Below are 15,301 nucleotides of genomic sequence, written 5' to 3' on the forward strand. Positions count from 1 at the left end.
TTACTGTTACTGGAACTACCCCTGAACAAATAGAAATTGCTACGAGTGAGAGTTCTGACGACGCAAACTCACAACTAAGTAAGCGAACATAGCGTGTACCTATTTCTTACAAGTGTAAAATAAAATAATTCGAAAACCCACACGATAATGTGTGGCGTGCAACACGATACTGAGATATGGGGAAGATGTACGCAAGCAACATGAATGCTGTAGACAGTACATCCCAGAAGATCTATATGAAACCATAGCTTTCCACACAAACAATTACTCCATCAGGAACTCGGGAAGCAATAGCAGCAGCAGCAGCAACAGCAATTCCACTGACCCTATTGATGTCAGAAAAGTTGGATGGCGCAGCCACGCGGTAGAATGTTGAAGCTGCAACATAGTGACTGGTGAGGTTTATTTACATGGCGAAGCATTGACGTCGTGATGGAAACAGAAAGAAAATTGTCAAATTTGAGGAGGTACTGCTCTGTATATGGTTGCAAATCGTATAAAACGGATGCGAAATCTCTTCACTACTTCCCTGTACAAAAAGTTCAGAGAGAAAGATGGGCTTCCGCGCTGTTAATTGGAAAACGCGTTACGCGATACATGACAGTGTGCAGTCTGCATTCTCGTGAAGACGACTTCTTTCCACAGCGTAGGTACCGGTACTGTTTATTGTACTCATTGATAGTTATTGTCTCTAATTTATATTCGCAAAGATGCTACATCAAAAATACTGATAAACTTGTAGCCTAATACTTCTGTGCCGCACATAGAATGTAATCCGCTCTTTGTAAACTTCTTCATATGTGTAACAGCAGACAGTAAATTAACTATCTACATGTGAGTAATATCTTTAACTGGTAGTAATTAAGCACTGCATTTAAATTGCCCATAAATAACTTCTATCAATGAAAGAAAATATGTAGTATTTTGCCATCATAAATTAGCTTTTTTTGCTATTTGTTTTACGTCACACCGACACAGATGGGTCTTATGGCGACGATGGGACAGGGAAGGTCTAGAAATGGGAAGGAAGCGGCCGTGACCTTAATTAAGGTACAGCCCCAGCATTTGGGAAACCACGGAAAACCATCTTCAGGGCTGCCGACAGTGGGGTTCGAACCCACTATCTCCCGGATTCGAGCTCACAGCTGCACGCTCCTAACCGCACGGCCAACTCGCCCGGTCATCATAAATTAGAAGCCATAACCTAATTATTTGGTAGAATAGGACAAACCAAGTATTCTTCAACCCCAAACAGCTGTAACTGTAGAGGTTAGAGTACTCTTAAATTATAATTTTCAAACTTTGCTTTGCATATTCTGTAGGTAGTTATAATTTCTATACTTATTATTGTCGGTTCTAAGTTCTAACTTTTGTGCTGATCGTAAAAATGGAAGAATATTAAGATTAGGATGTGGGCTGTTCCAACACATGCCTGCTGTATAAAGCCTAGGATTTATTTGCTTTATAACATTTACTTAGTAGAATTATTATTTTATTTCTTCCCCAAGATTACAGTTTACAAGACAGATAACTCCCCAGTCACCTGGCTAAGGTTTTGGCATGGACCAAATCAACAAGAAATTACTCCATAACCTCTAATAGTGGAAAATTACAGTAGCTTAACTGTTAAGGTGAATTAGTGTGTCAACGGTAACATTCCTCTGACAAACCCGCTTTACATGTACAGTTGCACTACACATTTTCACTCCCTTTGTTCAAGACAACATTAACTTTGTGGGGGGTTGGAATCGATGTGGGATGATTGTAAACAACGCTACAACACCAGTTTCATCTTCGGTTTCAAACTTTTTACCTACACATATCAAGTAATTACGCTTGAATATTTCTTCCCCTTCCACTAATGGACGCGTGGAATCTCCGACAACTCTCAACAGTTGCGCATACGACACCAAAGACATTCTGAACACTTTATAAATCCTACAGACGCACACCCGATCACTGTCGTGTTTACTTCCCGTCACTATCTCGCCCCATATTGGAAACAGCTAACCGTAAGCTCCTCCCCCGTTTCGGACGTCAACAGACCAGGGCAATCCAGGCATTGCGCTCCGAGAGCACTGTGGCAGCGAGGAGACCTGAGACAGACGGACGATGTTCGGACCGCGCTGACTAGATACGTACGTACAGTCGTCCGGCCGACGGCGTTTGTGGGTTCGTTGATATCATATTGATAGGGCTGTTTTGCCATAACAAATATACCGCATATACAAATCGAAAAGGAACTCCGATGTATGGATATGCAGGAAACGAAATCAAGTGTTAAGTAAAGAATAATGTGATTTATTCAAAATCGAAATTTGAACGTATTTGAGCGGAAAATTCAACAAAAGTTTACCAATATGAACAGATAGTACAGACCTTGAGTGACTTTTGCTCAGTCGTTTTTACGAGCTTTTAGTTTTGGAGCAAACAATCTTCTCCAAATCGGGTACAATATATCTGGACACAACTATTCCTAAACAATAATTGCGCAAGTTTCTATCGCTCATCGTTGCACGATGTTTACTTTTGATAAGCTTTAGAACCGAAGAGAAACATTCACAAATGTACGTTGAGCCGAACATTGGCAGAACTTTACATGCATGTTTATAAAAAAGGGGGTATTCTTCTTGCGGAAGCCGCTGTAAAATTCTTCTAAACTTCGTGACATCAGAAAACGGCCTTTTAAGACGAGCATTGCACTGCAGTTCAATCAACTCTAATTGAAATAGCGTGGAGCACTGTTTGCACTAAAAGAAAAGGGTCAAACAAATACATCTAACACCGCTTGGAGTTCTGATAATTCTGAAAATCTCTTTTCAAACTCTTCTTGTAACTGGCGAATTACCTGCAAATACTCATCAAAGTCGACACCTTCTTTCACTTTTTCAAGCAATGGAAAATGTCCTGTGTTCTTTGCACGTAACTGGATTTCCCACAAAATCAATTTTCTTTTGAACGCTTGAAGTTTTTCCACCAAATCGCCGATATTGTGCTTTTCGCCCAGAAGCGAAGTGTTAAAAGTATTCAGATGGGCAGTAATGTCACTTAAGAATGCTACGTCCTCCACCCACTTAGGATCACGCAAAAGACCTTCGGGCCGCCCTTTCATGTCGCAAAAAGGTGTCTATTGCGTTCCACAAGCAAAAAATACGATAAAGCACCTTCGCCTTGCTCAGCCATTTTACTTCTGCATGGTACGGGATATCCAGATACTCCGCTTCGATGTCATCCAAGAACTCTTTAAATTGACGGTGCGTGAATCCATGGGAGCGAAGAAAATTCACCATTCGCACAACTGTTCCCATTACGTTTTTAAGCTTGGCGATTTTTGCACAGACTGCCTCCTGGTGTATCAAGCAATGGATCGCCGGCATTAGGGTACTACCGCTCTCAGCCATTTCTAATTTTACATAGCTGCGGAACCCCGTGCGTAGACCTCGTAAAGCAGGAGCTCCATCCGTCGTTACACTCATCAACAGCTCCTATTTCAATCCCACTGACTCAAAAATATCCTCCACAGCTTGGAAAATATCGTAACCGGTAGTGGTGCCTTTGAGAGCTACCAAGTCTAGGAAATCCTCGGTGACCCGAAGATCGTCATCTACCCCTCGAATGAAAATAACGAGCTGAGCTGTGTCCGCAATGTCGGTTGATTCGTCAAGGACGATGGGAAATGATACAAAATTTGCTGCCTTCTCCATTAATTGCTGTTCCATATCAACAGACATATCGTCTGTTCTGCGAGCCACAGTTTGATGAGAAAGAGAGATTTTGTCAAATTTCTCAATCTTGTTCCATAGGACAAATACACTGACTGACAGAGCAAATGCAACACCAAGGAGGAGTGGTTCGAAAGGGATGAAAGTTGGGAAAAAAACAGAGTCGGCACGGAAGAATAATTGATGTTTATTTCAAACCGATATGCAGGTTACACAATGCGCACGGCATCGACTCAGTAGGATATAGGACCACCGCGAGCGGCGATGCACGCAGAAACACGTCGAGGTACAGAGTCAATAAGAGTGCGGATGGTGTCCTGAGGGATGGTTCTCCATTCTCTGTCAACCATTTGCCACAGTTGGTCGTCCGTACGAGGCTGGGGCAGAGTTTGCAAACGGCGTCCAATGAGATCCCACACGTGTTCGATTGGTGAGAGATCCGGAGAGTACGCTGGCCACGGAAGCATCTGTACACCTCGTAGAGCCTGTTGGGAGATGCGAGCAGTGTGTGGGCGGGCATTATCCTGCTGAAACAGAGCATTGGGCAGCCCCTGAAGGTACGGGAGTGCCACCGGCCGCAGCACATGCTGCACGTAGCGGTGGGTATTTAACGTGCCTTGAATACGCACTAGAGGTGACGTGGAATCATACGCAATAGCGCCCCAAACCATGATGCCGCGTTGTCTAGCGGTAGGGCGCTCCACAGTTACTGCCGGATTTGACCTTTCTCCACGCCGACGCCACATTCGTCTGCGGTGACTATCACTGACAGAACAGAAGCGTGACTCATCGGAGAACACGACGTTCCGCCATTCCCTCATCCAAGTCGCTCTAGCCCGGCACCATGCCAGGCGTGCACGTCTATGCTGTGGAGTCAATGGTAGTCTTCTGAGCGGACGCCGGGAGTGCAGGCCTCCTTCAACCAATCGACGGGAAATTGTTCTGGTCGATATTGGAACAGCCAGGGTGTCTTGCACATGCTGAAGAATGGCGGTTGACGTGGCGTGCGGGGCTGCCACCGCTTGGCGGCGGATGCGCCGATCCTCGCGTGCTGACGTCACTCGGGCTGCGCCTGGACCCCTCGCACGTGCCACATGTCCCTGCGCCAACCATCTTCGCCACAGGCGCTGCACAGTGGACACATCCCTATGGGTATCAGCTGCGATTTGACGAAGCGACCAACCTGCCCTTCTCAGGCCGATCACCATACCCCTCGTAAAGTCGTCTGTCTGCTGGAAATGCCTCCGTTGACGGCGGCCTGGCATTCTTAGCTATACACGTGTCCTGTGGCACACGACAACACGTTCTACAATGACTGTCGGCTGAGAAATCACGGTACGAAGTGGGCCATTCGCCAACACCGTGTCCCATTTATCGTTCGCTACGTGCGCAGCACAGCGGCGCATTTCACATCATGAGCATACCTCAGTGAAGTCAGTCTACCCTCCAATTGGCATAAAGTTCTGACCACTCCTTCTTGGTGTTGCATTTGCTCTGTCAGTCAGTGTATATGCCGCCGCGTCCATTAGGCACTCCTTGATTTAATTCCCTTCCGTGAAGGGTTTCCCAGCTTTGGCAATTCCCAGCGAACTTTCATAGTTTGCTCGTAAAATGGGTCCACCAACCTCAGTCTCCTCAATCTCCTGTCAGACAAACATACGGCAAGTCACAATTTTAGTGTTCAGATAGTTCAATCATTTCTTCATTCCCGTTTGTAAACAAGCATTTTAAAATTAAAACAATAATACTTACAGAATAGTGCTGTTGAAATTTTGTTTCAATTCTTCCAAATTCGATTGGCGACTGGCGTCTATAAAATCACCGGAATCATCCCTGTGGTTGGCACTGCAGTGCCGTTCCAAATTGTGTTTTTTTAAACACATTAAATCTCGGTGGTACACTTAACATTTGGCATGCCCTTTATAAGCTGTACAAAAAATAAAATTGCCCATTCTGTTTTAAAAGCTGCTGCTTCACCACTCCTTTTTTGTATGATGTTCAGTCATGACAACTGCGAAACTGATTTAGTTACATGCTGTCAACACAGCGCATTGGACTAGACTAGCGACTGATGGATCGGCTGCTCGCTTCGGCGCGGAGGTCAGACCGCTCGCTCAGCCAACCAAGCTCCTCCCACCACTACCGAAAGTACCTTCCACCAAAGCGCTGGCTTAGAGCGCGGCCAGAGCGCTAGCGCTCGGGGAGCGCTTTTTGGGTGGCCCTGCTATAGACGCTCAATGCAAACACAGTGCAGCGTTACCAACCTCTGGGATGGTCAGGATCGTACAATAACCAGAAAAAGATCGCATTTTTTCAAGAGAGGACCGTACGACCTAAAATGTTCGCTATTTAACTCTCTTTACAAGCGCAACTGCTCAATTACGTAGCAGCTTGCTTCTCAGGAAGCTGACTGGTTCGATTCTTGGTTAATAATACGAAATTTTCGGATAGTCGAGTATCTCAGGTTCGGACCGCACGTAAAACTGTACGTTCCGCGGATTACCTACAACACGATAGCTAGGTTTCCCACTGCTGCAACTCCACATTTAAATAGGTTACGATGGAAAATAAACATAAGTCATTGTGCTAATACGAGAGATACAGTATGAATGATATGAAAATTATTTTTATTTAATTACTTGCTAGGGGCTTTACGTCGCACCGACACAGATAGGTCTTATGGCGACGATGGAATAGGAAAGGCCTAGGAAGTGGAAGGAAGCGGCCGTGGCCTTAATTAAGGTACAGCCCCAGCATTTGCCTGGTGTGAAAATGGGAAACCACGGAAAACCATCTTCAGGGCTGCCGATAGTGGGATTCGAACCTACTATTTAATTACTAAAAAATTGGGTAATTTGTAAAGAAGTAGTCAACATGAGACATAAAGTCACTTAAATACCTTGCTTCATAACTGGAAATCATTATCATCTTCATCATGATCTTCTTCTATGGAACCTCCAGGCACATTCACAGCAGAAGTTTCTGAAGTACCGGTACTTGAGCTTGCTGGCTGATTATACAACTCTGCTTTAGGCATCCTTCTAAGCATGTTCTCCGACGGTATGAAATCTTCACACGTACCACTGACTTGAACACACTGACTGCTCAGCAAGCATCCATTCACCGTAGAAGTAATTAGCCTATTCCTGTTTTTGACTTTAATGAGATTAATTTTGCCGAATATTCTTTTACAATCAGCTTTCGAGTGAGGGAGTGAAAAAAAAGAGTGCAAATTCTGGAAGTGCTGAAAAATTACATTCATCAAACGCGTTTCTGATGATGATGATGATGCTTGTTGTTTTAAGGGGCCTAACATCTAGGTCATCGGCCCCTGATGGTACGAAATGAAATGACAAATTAAAAGTTCATAATCATCCACTGACCAAAATAAAAAATGGCATGAAGAATGAATGGATGTATATGAATTTAATAATGTAAATGGCATTTGCTTTACGTCCCACTAACTACTCGTTTACGGTTTTCGGAGACGCCGGGGTGCCGGAATTTAGTCCCTCAGGAGTTCTTTTACGTGCCAGTAAATCTACCGACAGGAGGCTGACGTATTTGAGCACCTTCAAATACCACCGGACTGAGCCAGGATCGAACCTGCCAACTTGGGGTCAGAGGGCCAGCGCCTCAACCGCCTGAGGATATGAATTTGAAACAATCAGTGGATCCTACCCAAAAACTAGCATAAAAATTAGTATTATTGACAAAGAGACTACTTCTAAAGCGCAATCCTGAATCAAGGATGCTTGTTGTCTAAAGGGGTACAAAATACAGGTCATCGACCCCTCATAATAGTACATATCGCTAGTAAAGTAGAACCATGGTATTTGACATGTTGGGGTACTAATCAAAAGTAGCGTAGACTCACGGTGTTCCACATATGATGGTACTACTCACAAGTATTGGACGTCGTACAGGTAACGCAGACCTATGGTGTTTCTCACATAATGGCGCCGCACATAGGCAACGCAAACCGATGGTGTTCCTCACTTAGGTGTACTAATCACGGGCGAGGGTAATCCCGTGGTGTTCCTCACATAGTGGGTACTAAGCGCACGCAACGGTACCCACGGCGCCGCTCATATAGTGGTACTAATCACAGGCAACGCCCAGACCCGTGGTGTTGCTCACGTGGGTACGGCTCACGGGTAGTGGAAACCTACAGTGAACCACTCTCTGCTGCTACTAACCACAAACCTATTTCGTACCTAATATAGTGGTACTACTTGCAAGTACAGGCAACCCATGGTGTTCCCTGCGTGATGGTACGAATCAAAAGGAGTTTCATGGTTCTAATTCAATCATTGGTCGCCCCTTTTAGTCGCCTCTCACGACAGGCAGGGGATACCGCGGGTGTATTTTTCGTCTGCGTCCCCCACCCACAGGGGGTAGAGAGGGAGAAAAAAAGAAAGAAGGGACCCGTCACTTCGAAAAATGAAGTAACGGACGATGAAAGGCAAGGGCCACGAAGGGCGTGGAAATGAAAGACTCCCTAGGCCTCGAATGCTCTAATACCGTCGGGGTCGGGAAAAACAAGAGTTGACCAAGGGAGCTCGGACAGGACAGACTAAAGTGAGGAGCCTGGCACAAGTAAGTGGAAGCAATGACAAGACTCAGCTAAGGGCCCCGTGGTCGCCAATCCACACTCCCAAGTTGAGAGCCCCTTGGGCCCCTCTTAGTCGCCTCTTACGACAGGCAGGGGATACCGCGGGTGTATTCTACATGTGCGTCCCCCACCCGCAGGGGGTAGTGTGTTTGGTCCTCGAGAGGTGTTTTATTTCCCTCAAGTGCGCCGACAAGCCCGTTAGGACCCTCCTATCCGCCACCTGGGACGCGCCACGTGCAGTATCACCTCTCCCCCTGCTACGCCAGCGTAGTATGTTCGTGGAAACGTGTTCTTCACCTTCTGTAACTTAGCCCAAAATTATCTATTTCAGAGCAGGCTTTAATATTATCATTGACGTTAGCAAAGGGTAATTTCCTCCAGTAATCGTCAAACTGCTGAAGGCGAATGCTATGATCCACTGATTACAGTACAGGCGCGAGACCATGAAGTAACTCCAAAAGGAAAGAGCCCCTTCTTGGTAATTTCTCTTCGAGAATTTCATTATTCCCTTTCGAACTTGTCATCTATGATAGAACATAACTTGCACGAATAAAAGGAGGAACAAAAATATACGCATTTTAAAGGGAAAACAAAACAAAATTTACGATAGCCTACGTCATAGATCGTACAATACACGCACGATCCGCCGGTTGGATCGTACGATAGTATACAGCGTCGAATTATCGTACATGTACGATCCAGATCGTACGGTTGGCAACGCTGGCACAGTGTGATAGGTGTTCTCAATGTTCCCACGTTGAGACTCTTTCGGAACATTGACGTGTATTTCCTTGATTGCCAATCTGATGTCACGCAACCGATTTGAAATATTACGGAACAATGTACATTTTACCGACAAACCAGACGGTAGTAATGATAAGACTATGGAAGGTTAGGCATATCACCCACTGCGTGAAATAGTTTTTGCTAGGGGCTTTACGTCGCACCGACACAGATAGGTCTTATGGCGACGATGGGATAGGAAAGGCCTAGGAGTTGGAAGGAAGCGGCCGTGGCCTTAATTAAGGTACAGCCCCAGCATTTGCCTGGTGTGAAAATGGGAAACCACGGAAAACCATTTTCAGACGTGAAAAAGAGATGCCATGATCTCTATCTTGAAGAGAACTGATGCAGTGATGAGCAAATTATTCTTCGTGTGATCTTTAAACATCAAGCAATACATAAAAGGTAAAGCATATTGTTCGGTAGTGAAAGTTTACCTTCTGTACAAAGAGAGATTGGATTAATTTACCACGTCAAAGCAACACGTCTCAAACTTGAAATGACTCATGATTTGGATATAACGGGAGCAGCAGTAGGATAGCTGTATGAAAAAATGTCAACCAATGAAAACTATAAAGTGTATGCCCATAAATAATTTAGTTCCATCTAAATTAAGAGGCGTCTTCTGAAGAAAGAAGAAAGGCATCTTCTACTCCGGAACAATTCGAAAAATCGAATGAAAAATGTCCAGCAGCTACATGGAAAATTGTAGAACGTGGTTCCATACATGAAACCTTAAGTGGTGATGACAAAACAGGCATTTCTTAGAGGAAGGACAAGACAGTGATTATGGCGTCGAGTTTACGTGGAAGGGGCAGCCAGGCAGTGTCGAACCATGGAGAAAAACAGAAAAGGTGTTAATACAAGTCATCACTCCGCAAGTTTTAGATGCTACTACTCTTCAGTGGGTGGTATAGATAAAACTAATTTCTTGGTTCAACTTTACACGAAGTTTGAAAAGTGTGATATTCCCTTATGTTTGACGAAACATAGTAACTGCTTCAAGGCTTTTCATAATAGTTTGTTACCTAATCTATGAGTGAAACAAGTTGATAGAGTAATTAAATTACATATTTTGCCATAACCAGTGATTAAGAATTTTCAAAAAAGTTTCTCCTGTAAAAACTGTGATCAAATGAACAGAAGATGAAACGGAAACTCGTGTTTACAAATGTCATTGTATACTATGTTTGAAACCTGATGTACTGTGTACATCCTATAACTGAAAAACTAAGCAAGAAAAATATTGTCTTTTTTAAAATCATGGTGCAAATAAAAGCTTCTGAATGTAGAATACTATTTCTTTACAATGCAATATTTAAAAGAATATATTTGTATTGATCCATATGTTCAATACAATGTTGATACAAGCCACTTAAAACGAAATGGTATGTACATCCATAAAACCATCAACACAACTTTAGCCCACTCATGGAGCTGGATGAGAGGGAGTACTTGCCTCAGTGTTTTGACTAATTTTTCGATAACACACTGTTTCTCGCCCTCATTCTTCTTGTTTCTTTTTCTTATTTAGATTACATTAGACGATTCTTATTTTTAAACGGGGCCTAACATCGAGGTATCGGCTCTCTTTAGATCACGTTTTACCTTCCATAGAAGAAGAAGAAGAGCGTCGTTGTGTACAAACTTCATAATCACGTTCCATATTGACGCTCACATTTTACCATATACTCTCTATGACAAAAGGTCCATGAATAACACAAGAAAATCTAACTTCAGAATTTTATCAAGACTGTAAAAGAAATGAACGATGTTTAGAAAAACTGTAATGTGTCAACACTAAACTTTTCTATCAATCATATTTTTTATCCACATATTTCACTTCGGAAATCTTAAGATGAATTTATTTTATGTATACTAGATGAAGGTGGCCCATAAAGGGTTGAAATATGTCGTAGTCTTACTAGTTTTTAAAAGTGTACATACCATTTAGTTTTAAGTGGCTCGTATCAACATCGTATTGAACAGATGGACCAATATATTTTTCTAAAGAATTGTATTATACAAGAAAATGCAAAATCAATTCAGAACCAAGTATGAAATTCATCACTTGTAAGAATATAAAACTGTAATTTTCTTTCGTGAAAAGTAAGAATTGAGGACCGAATGGACTAGTGCATTTAGTGTCAGGTCAGGAGCTGAAATGTTGAGCAAGTACTCTAGGAACTGGTGACATGCTCAAATAATATCTCTGTAACTATTACCGGTTCACGTTCTGGTCCTGAGAGACGCCCGATTGCCGGAAATTTGTCCTGACAATCTGCAGACACGTGACACGGGTCTGTCGCATTTAAGCAATGTTAACTACCAACCTAGCGCAAGCATACAATCTGAACTGTAGATGTCTATGACAGGGTTACCATATGTCAGCATATACTTTTGGGAATCTTCTAATTTGTCCACATTTTTCATACTGAAGTATTTATTCATATTTGTTTCGTATGAATGCAGGGCTTTGTTCAGTGCTCTGTCTATATTATGTGTTGGTAACTTGGCGCGCGAATGAAGAACACAGGCGATCGTTATAGGCCGGTAGAGCTGACAATCGAATTCCCAAATTTCAGTTATCCGTTTTCCAACTTGAAGAAATTTGTTACTTCACATGATGAGAAAGCCGAATCACGCCAAGAAAAATGGTGTGACTATATTAAACTTCGCAGAAGTAAAGAACAGCAGGCAGAGATTGTGAAGATGGCTCATTTCTTTTCTGCAATACCAGGCCACCATGCCAATGTTGAATGGTTATTTTCTCTAATACAAGCACTGTAGGCCAAGGAAAGAAATAGGCGTAACATCGATTCACTGAAAGAGCGTGCTTTATTGAAATATCATTTCAAGCATTTTACATGCATACGTATGTAGGGTTATTTATATAATTTCGAGGAACTATTGTTATATAAAATTAAGTCAAATATGCAGGCGCTGGTAAGTGATGTAAATGACGAAGTTGGTATATGGAGTTCGTTGGTTAGAGCAATGTGTCAGCATTTTCAGATTTCAGAATATGGTAATCCTATGAACAAGCTACGTCTTGACATAAACCACCAAAGTCATAGTTCCATTCTGCTGAGGTATGGGTGGTGCCACGTAATGACAGTCGAAGCACGATTACTGTGTCCGAGTGTTGTGAAAAGTGCTACTCTTAGGGTCAATCGTGCTGCAATAGCACTTTTCCGAATCAATGTGGGCAGCAGTGAAAAAATACCTCACTCCTCAACTTGCTTAGTACGCCACATTTTGGCCCCACCGTCGGTTTTTGCAGTTTACCTTAGAACCGCACAACCTTGGGTGGTGCTATTTGAGGATCCAACCAGCCTCCGGGCTGATAATCTAACGGATGGACAAACATGTATTCCCACAACACTGTCAATGAACAGAAATATGATAGTGAAATTAGTACATACAGTACAAGTATATTACAATCTACTCTCTCTCCTTAATTTCATGGACCAAACAGACTTGTGAAAGTCATGGGAAAGTAGTACGAAACTTAGAGTTAAGTGGCGTCATCACCTCGGGACGGCTTTGGAATGTCCAAATTTGTTTTTATTTGTGAGAAGATCGTGTTATTCATGTTGAACATTGGCTAGTAGTTCAAGGGCTTCGAAAGTTCATCAAGGAAGGCTTTGTAGCATTCACCATTCAATGACGTGGTTTCACAGATCAGTGGCCATAACCCGGGACATGGGAAATCACCCCACATCAGTAAGGTGCCACCGCTAGTTTGCACAGAATCTTTCTGACAACTGGAACCCACGGTCTCATTGCGACTGCACCAAACACAAATCCTGCTATCAGCTCGAAACAGGATAAGGCATCGGAGTATACTCCATATCTGCAACCCTGCCCCCACCTGAGTTCAATTAGCGACTTCAAGAACTAAGGCGAAAGTCTCTGTCCCGAATCATTCTATTAATGATGTCACTCGGGTGATCCCTCGGCCCCGATTTACTAAGGAAACCAAACACCACTCGCAGGCGTGTACTGGTAGGCCTATATCTGCATTGGATGTGCCCATGGTTTGAAGCAGTGTCGTTATACTCATTCCATGGACAAGTTAGGCCAAACACGCCTGGCCACAAACATTCAGCATGACGTTTGACATGTCAGAGTATATTGTTCTAATTGAATTGCATCAATAAGATACCGTTACAATAAATCGTATTTAACGTCCCGTTAACTGTTACAATTATTTTAATAGACACCACACAGTGTCCTTAGAAGAGGTCATTTCACATGCCAGGAAATCTGCTAACACGTAGCATTTAAGCAGTCTTAAATGTCAGACGACTGTGCCGAGATTCGATAACGCAACCTTGTGCCTAATCAACTACGCTATCAAGTTGATGAGCTGATCATCAATACCCCGATGAAAAACAAAAACATCCAATCGCACATAATAATAATAATAATAATAATAATAATAATAATAATAATAATAATAATAATAATAATAATACCTGTTTTACGTCCCATTCCATTTTTTTGCTATTTGTTTTACGTCGCACCGACACAGATAGGTCTTATGGCGACGATGGGATAGGAAAGGCCTAGGAATGGGAAGGAAGCGGCCGTGGCCTTAATTAAGGTACAGCCCCAGCATTTGCCTGGTGTGAAAACGGGAAACCACGGAAAATCATCTTCAGGGCTGCCGACAGTGGGGTTCGAACCCACTATCTCCCGGATGCAAGCTCACAGCTACGCGCCCCCAACCGCACGGCCAACTCGCCAGGTCCATTCCATTATGAAAGTCACCTGACTTATACAGATTGAGAGAGCAGAAACATTCCAAAGGTGTACGCTGGTGAAATTCGAACCCTCCTTCCTCCCAAGTTCATGGATATGACCTCGCTAATCAATGACTGGATGGGCTGAACAATGCTATTCAGTACAAGTGATAGAAATGTAACGAGTGAGAGCAGTTATCAGGAGGATGAGTTCACATTCTCTCAGTTCGGGTACAACATAACCAGTATGGCTTCAAATAGGACATATTAAGATAATAGAAAATTCATGGATGTATATCACCAAAATCAATACTGCTCCTCAGGTTACAAAATAAGAATTAACTCAAATTCTGATTAGGTTTTCTTGAAAATATTTTTATTTTATCCATAAAATGGCCATGTGGTGAATTTCAGTATTTTCAGGCATGCAATACCAGATTGTCAGGGGCATCTCCCATGTTTTACAGTTAATTTGAGATACTATATACAAATACAAACGACATGGAGATTAACACTACTTCAAACAATCACCTCCTAACCACACATCAACAAGCTGGAGTCATGCTAAGCTGAATACATGAAAACACAGCATTTGTTCTTTAACAAAGCTAAAACCGCATAAGTTCTCCAGACGCAGCTTATACATTGGGATGAGAACACAAACTGCTAAATGATGCGGTTACAGTGAGGAACCACAGGATCATTAACGCAAGACCGTAAACAACAACATGCGTGACTGCCATTACATTTCTTTATAATATTTGAATCATGCAACAATGTAATCTTACTTGATGGATGATACTCACGACATAAATGAAAGATAGCATCGCAGGCTTTGATGTGTGAAAGGAAAGCATTTCCAAGCCCTTGACCTTCGGACGCTCCCTTCACCAGCCCAGCAATGTCCACAACATTCAGGAAGGCTGGTACTTTGCTAGAAACATGAAAAGAAACATTAACTGTAAAAATAACAAGGTGCTATGATGGCGGTTGCGGCAGTGATGTTTATGAAAACATCATCGCCGATGAATATAGAAGCATTCTGCAACCTACAGCTAGATAGTGATAATAAAACACGGAATCCTATAAAGGGACATTTCTAAAACCTTCGTCGTCTGTAAATTCAATCTTATCATCGTAGCACAACATTTGAAGTTGTGAAGGAAGCTTGGCGTTCTTTTGGAAACACTTCAAGTAATTTCAGAAACTGTACCTGCCTTCACAATTAATGCAAACTCCGATGAAAGTGGCCAAGCGATGTTTTATTCCCAATAGGGGAACAGCCTCAATCAACACACACACACAACAATACTTGCAAATTTGCAATAATGTAACAGTGTAGAGTAAAATATTATATAAAATACATTGACTGTAATGGTAATTAAGAGACCAATTGCAAAAGAAATATTATTAATATTCATGAAATGGTTCAC

At 42.7% G+C, this 15,301-nt stretch overlaps 1 protein-coding gene across 2 annotated transcripts in view; it reads right to left on the bottom strand.

Annotated features, from left to right (window-relative positions):
• Window positions 1-15,301, bottom strand: part of LOC136864578 (obg-like ATPase 1) — a 481,779-nt gene that overhangs the window by 254,247 nt on the left and 212,231 nt on the right. For both annotated transcript variants that reach the window (XM_067141760.2, XM_067141761.2), the window contains one exon: window positions 14,675-14,802. In XM_067141760.2, the coding sequence (XP_066997861.1) occupies window positions 14,675-14,802 (128 nt within the window). The remainder of the gene's footprint in view (window positions 1-14,674; window positions 14,803-15,301) is intronic.

This window comes from Anabrus simplex, chromosome 2 (genome assembly GCF_040414725.1).
Source record: "Anabrus simplex isolate iqAnaSimp1 chromosome 2, ASM4041472v1, whole genome shotgun sequence".
NCBI classification, from domain to species: Eukaryota; Metazoa; Arthropoda; class Insecta; order Orthoptera; family Tettigoniidae; genus Anabrus; species Anabrus simplex.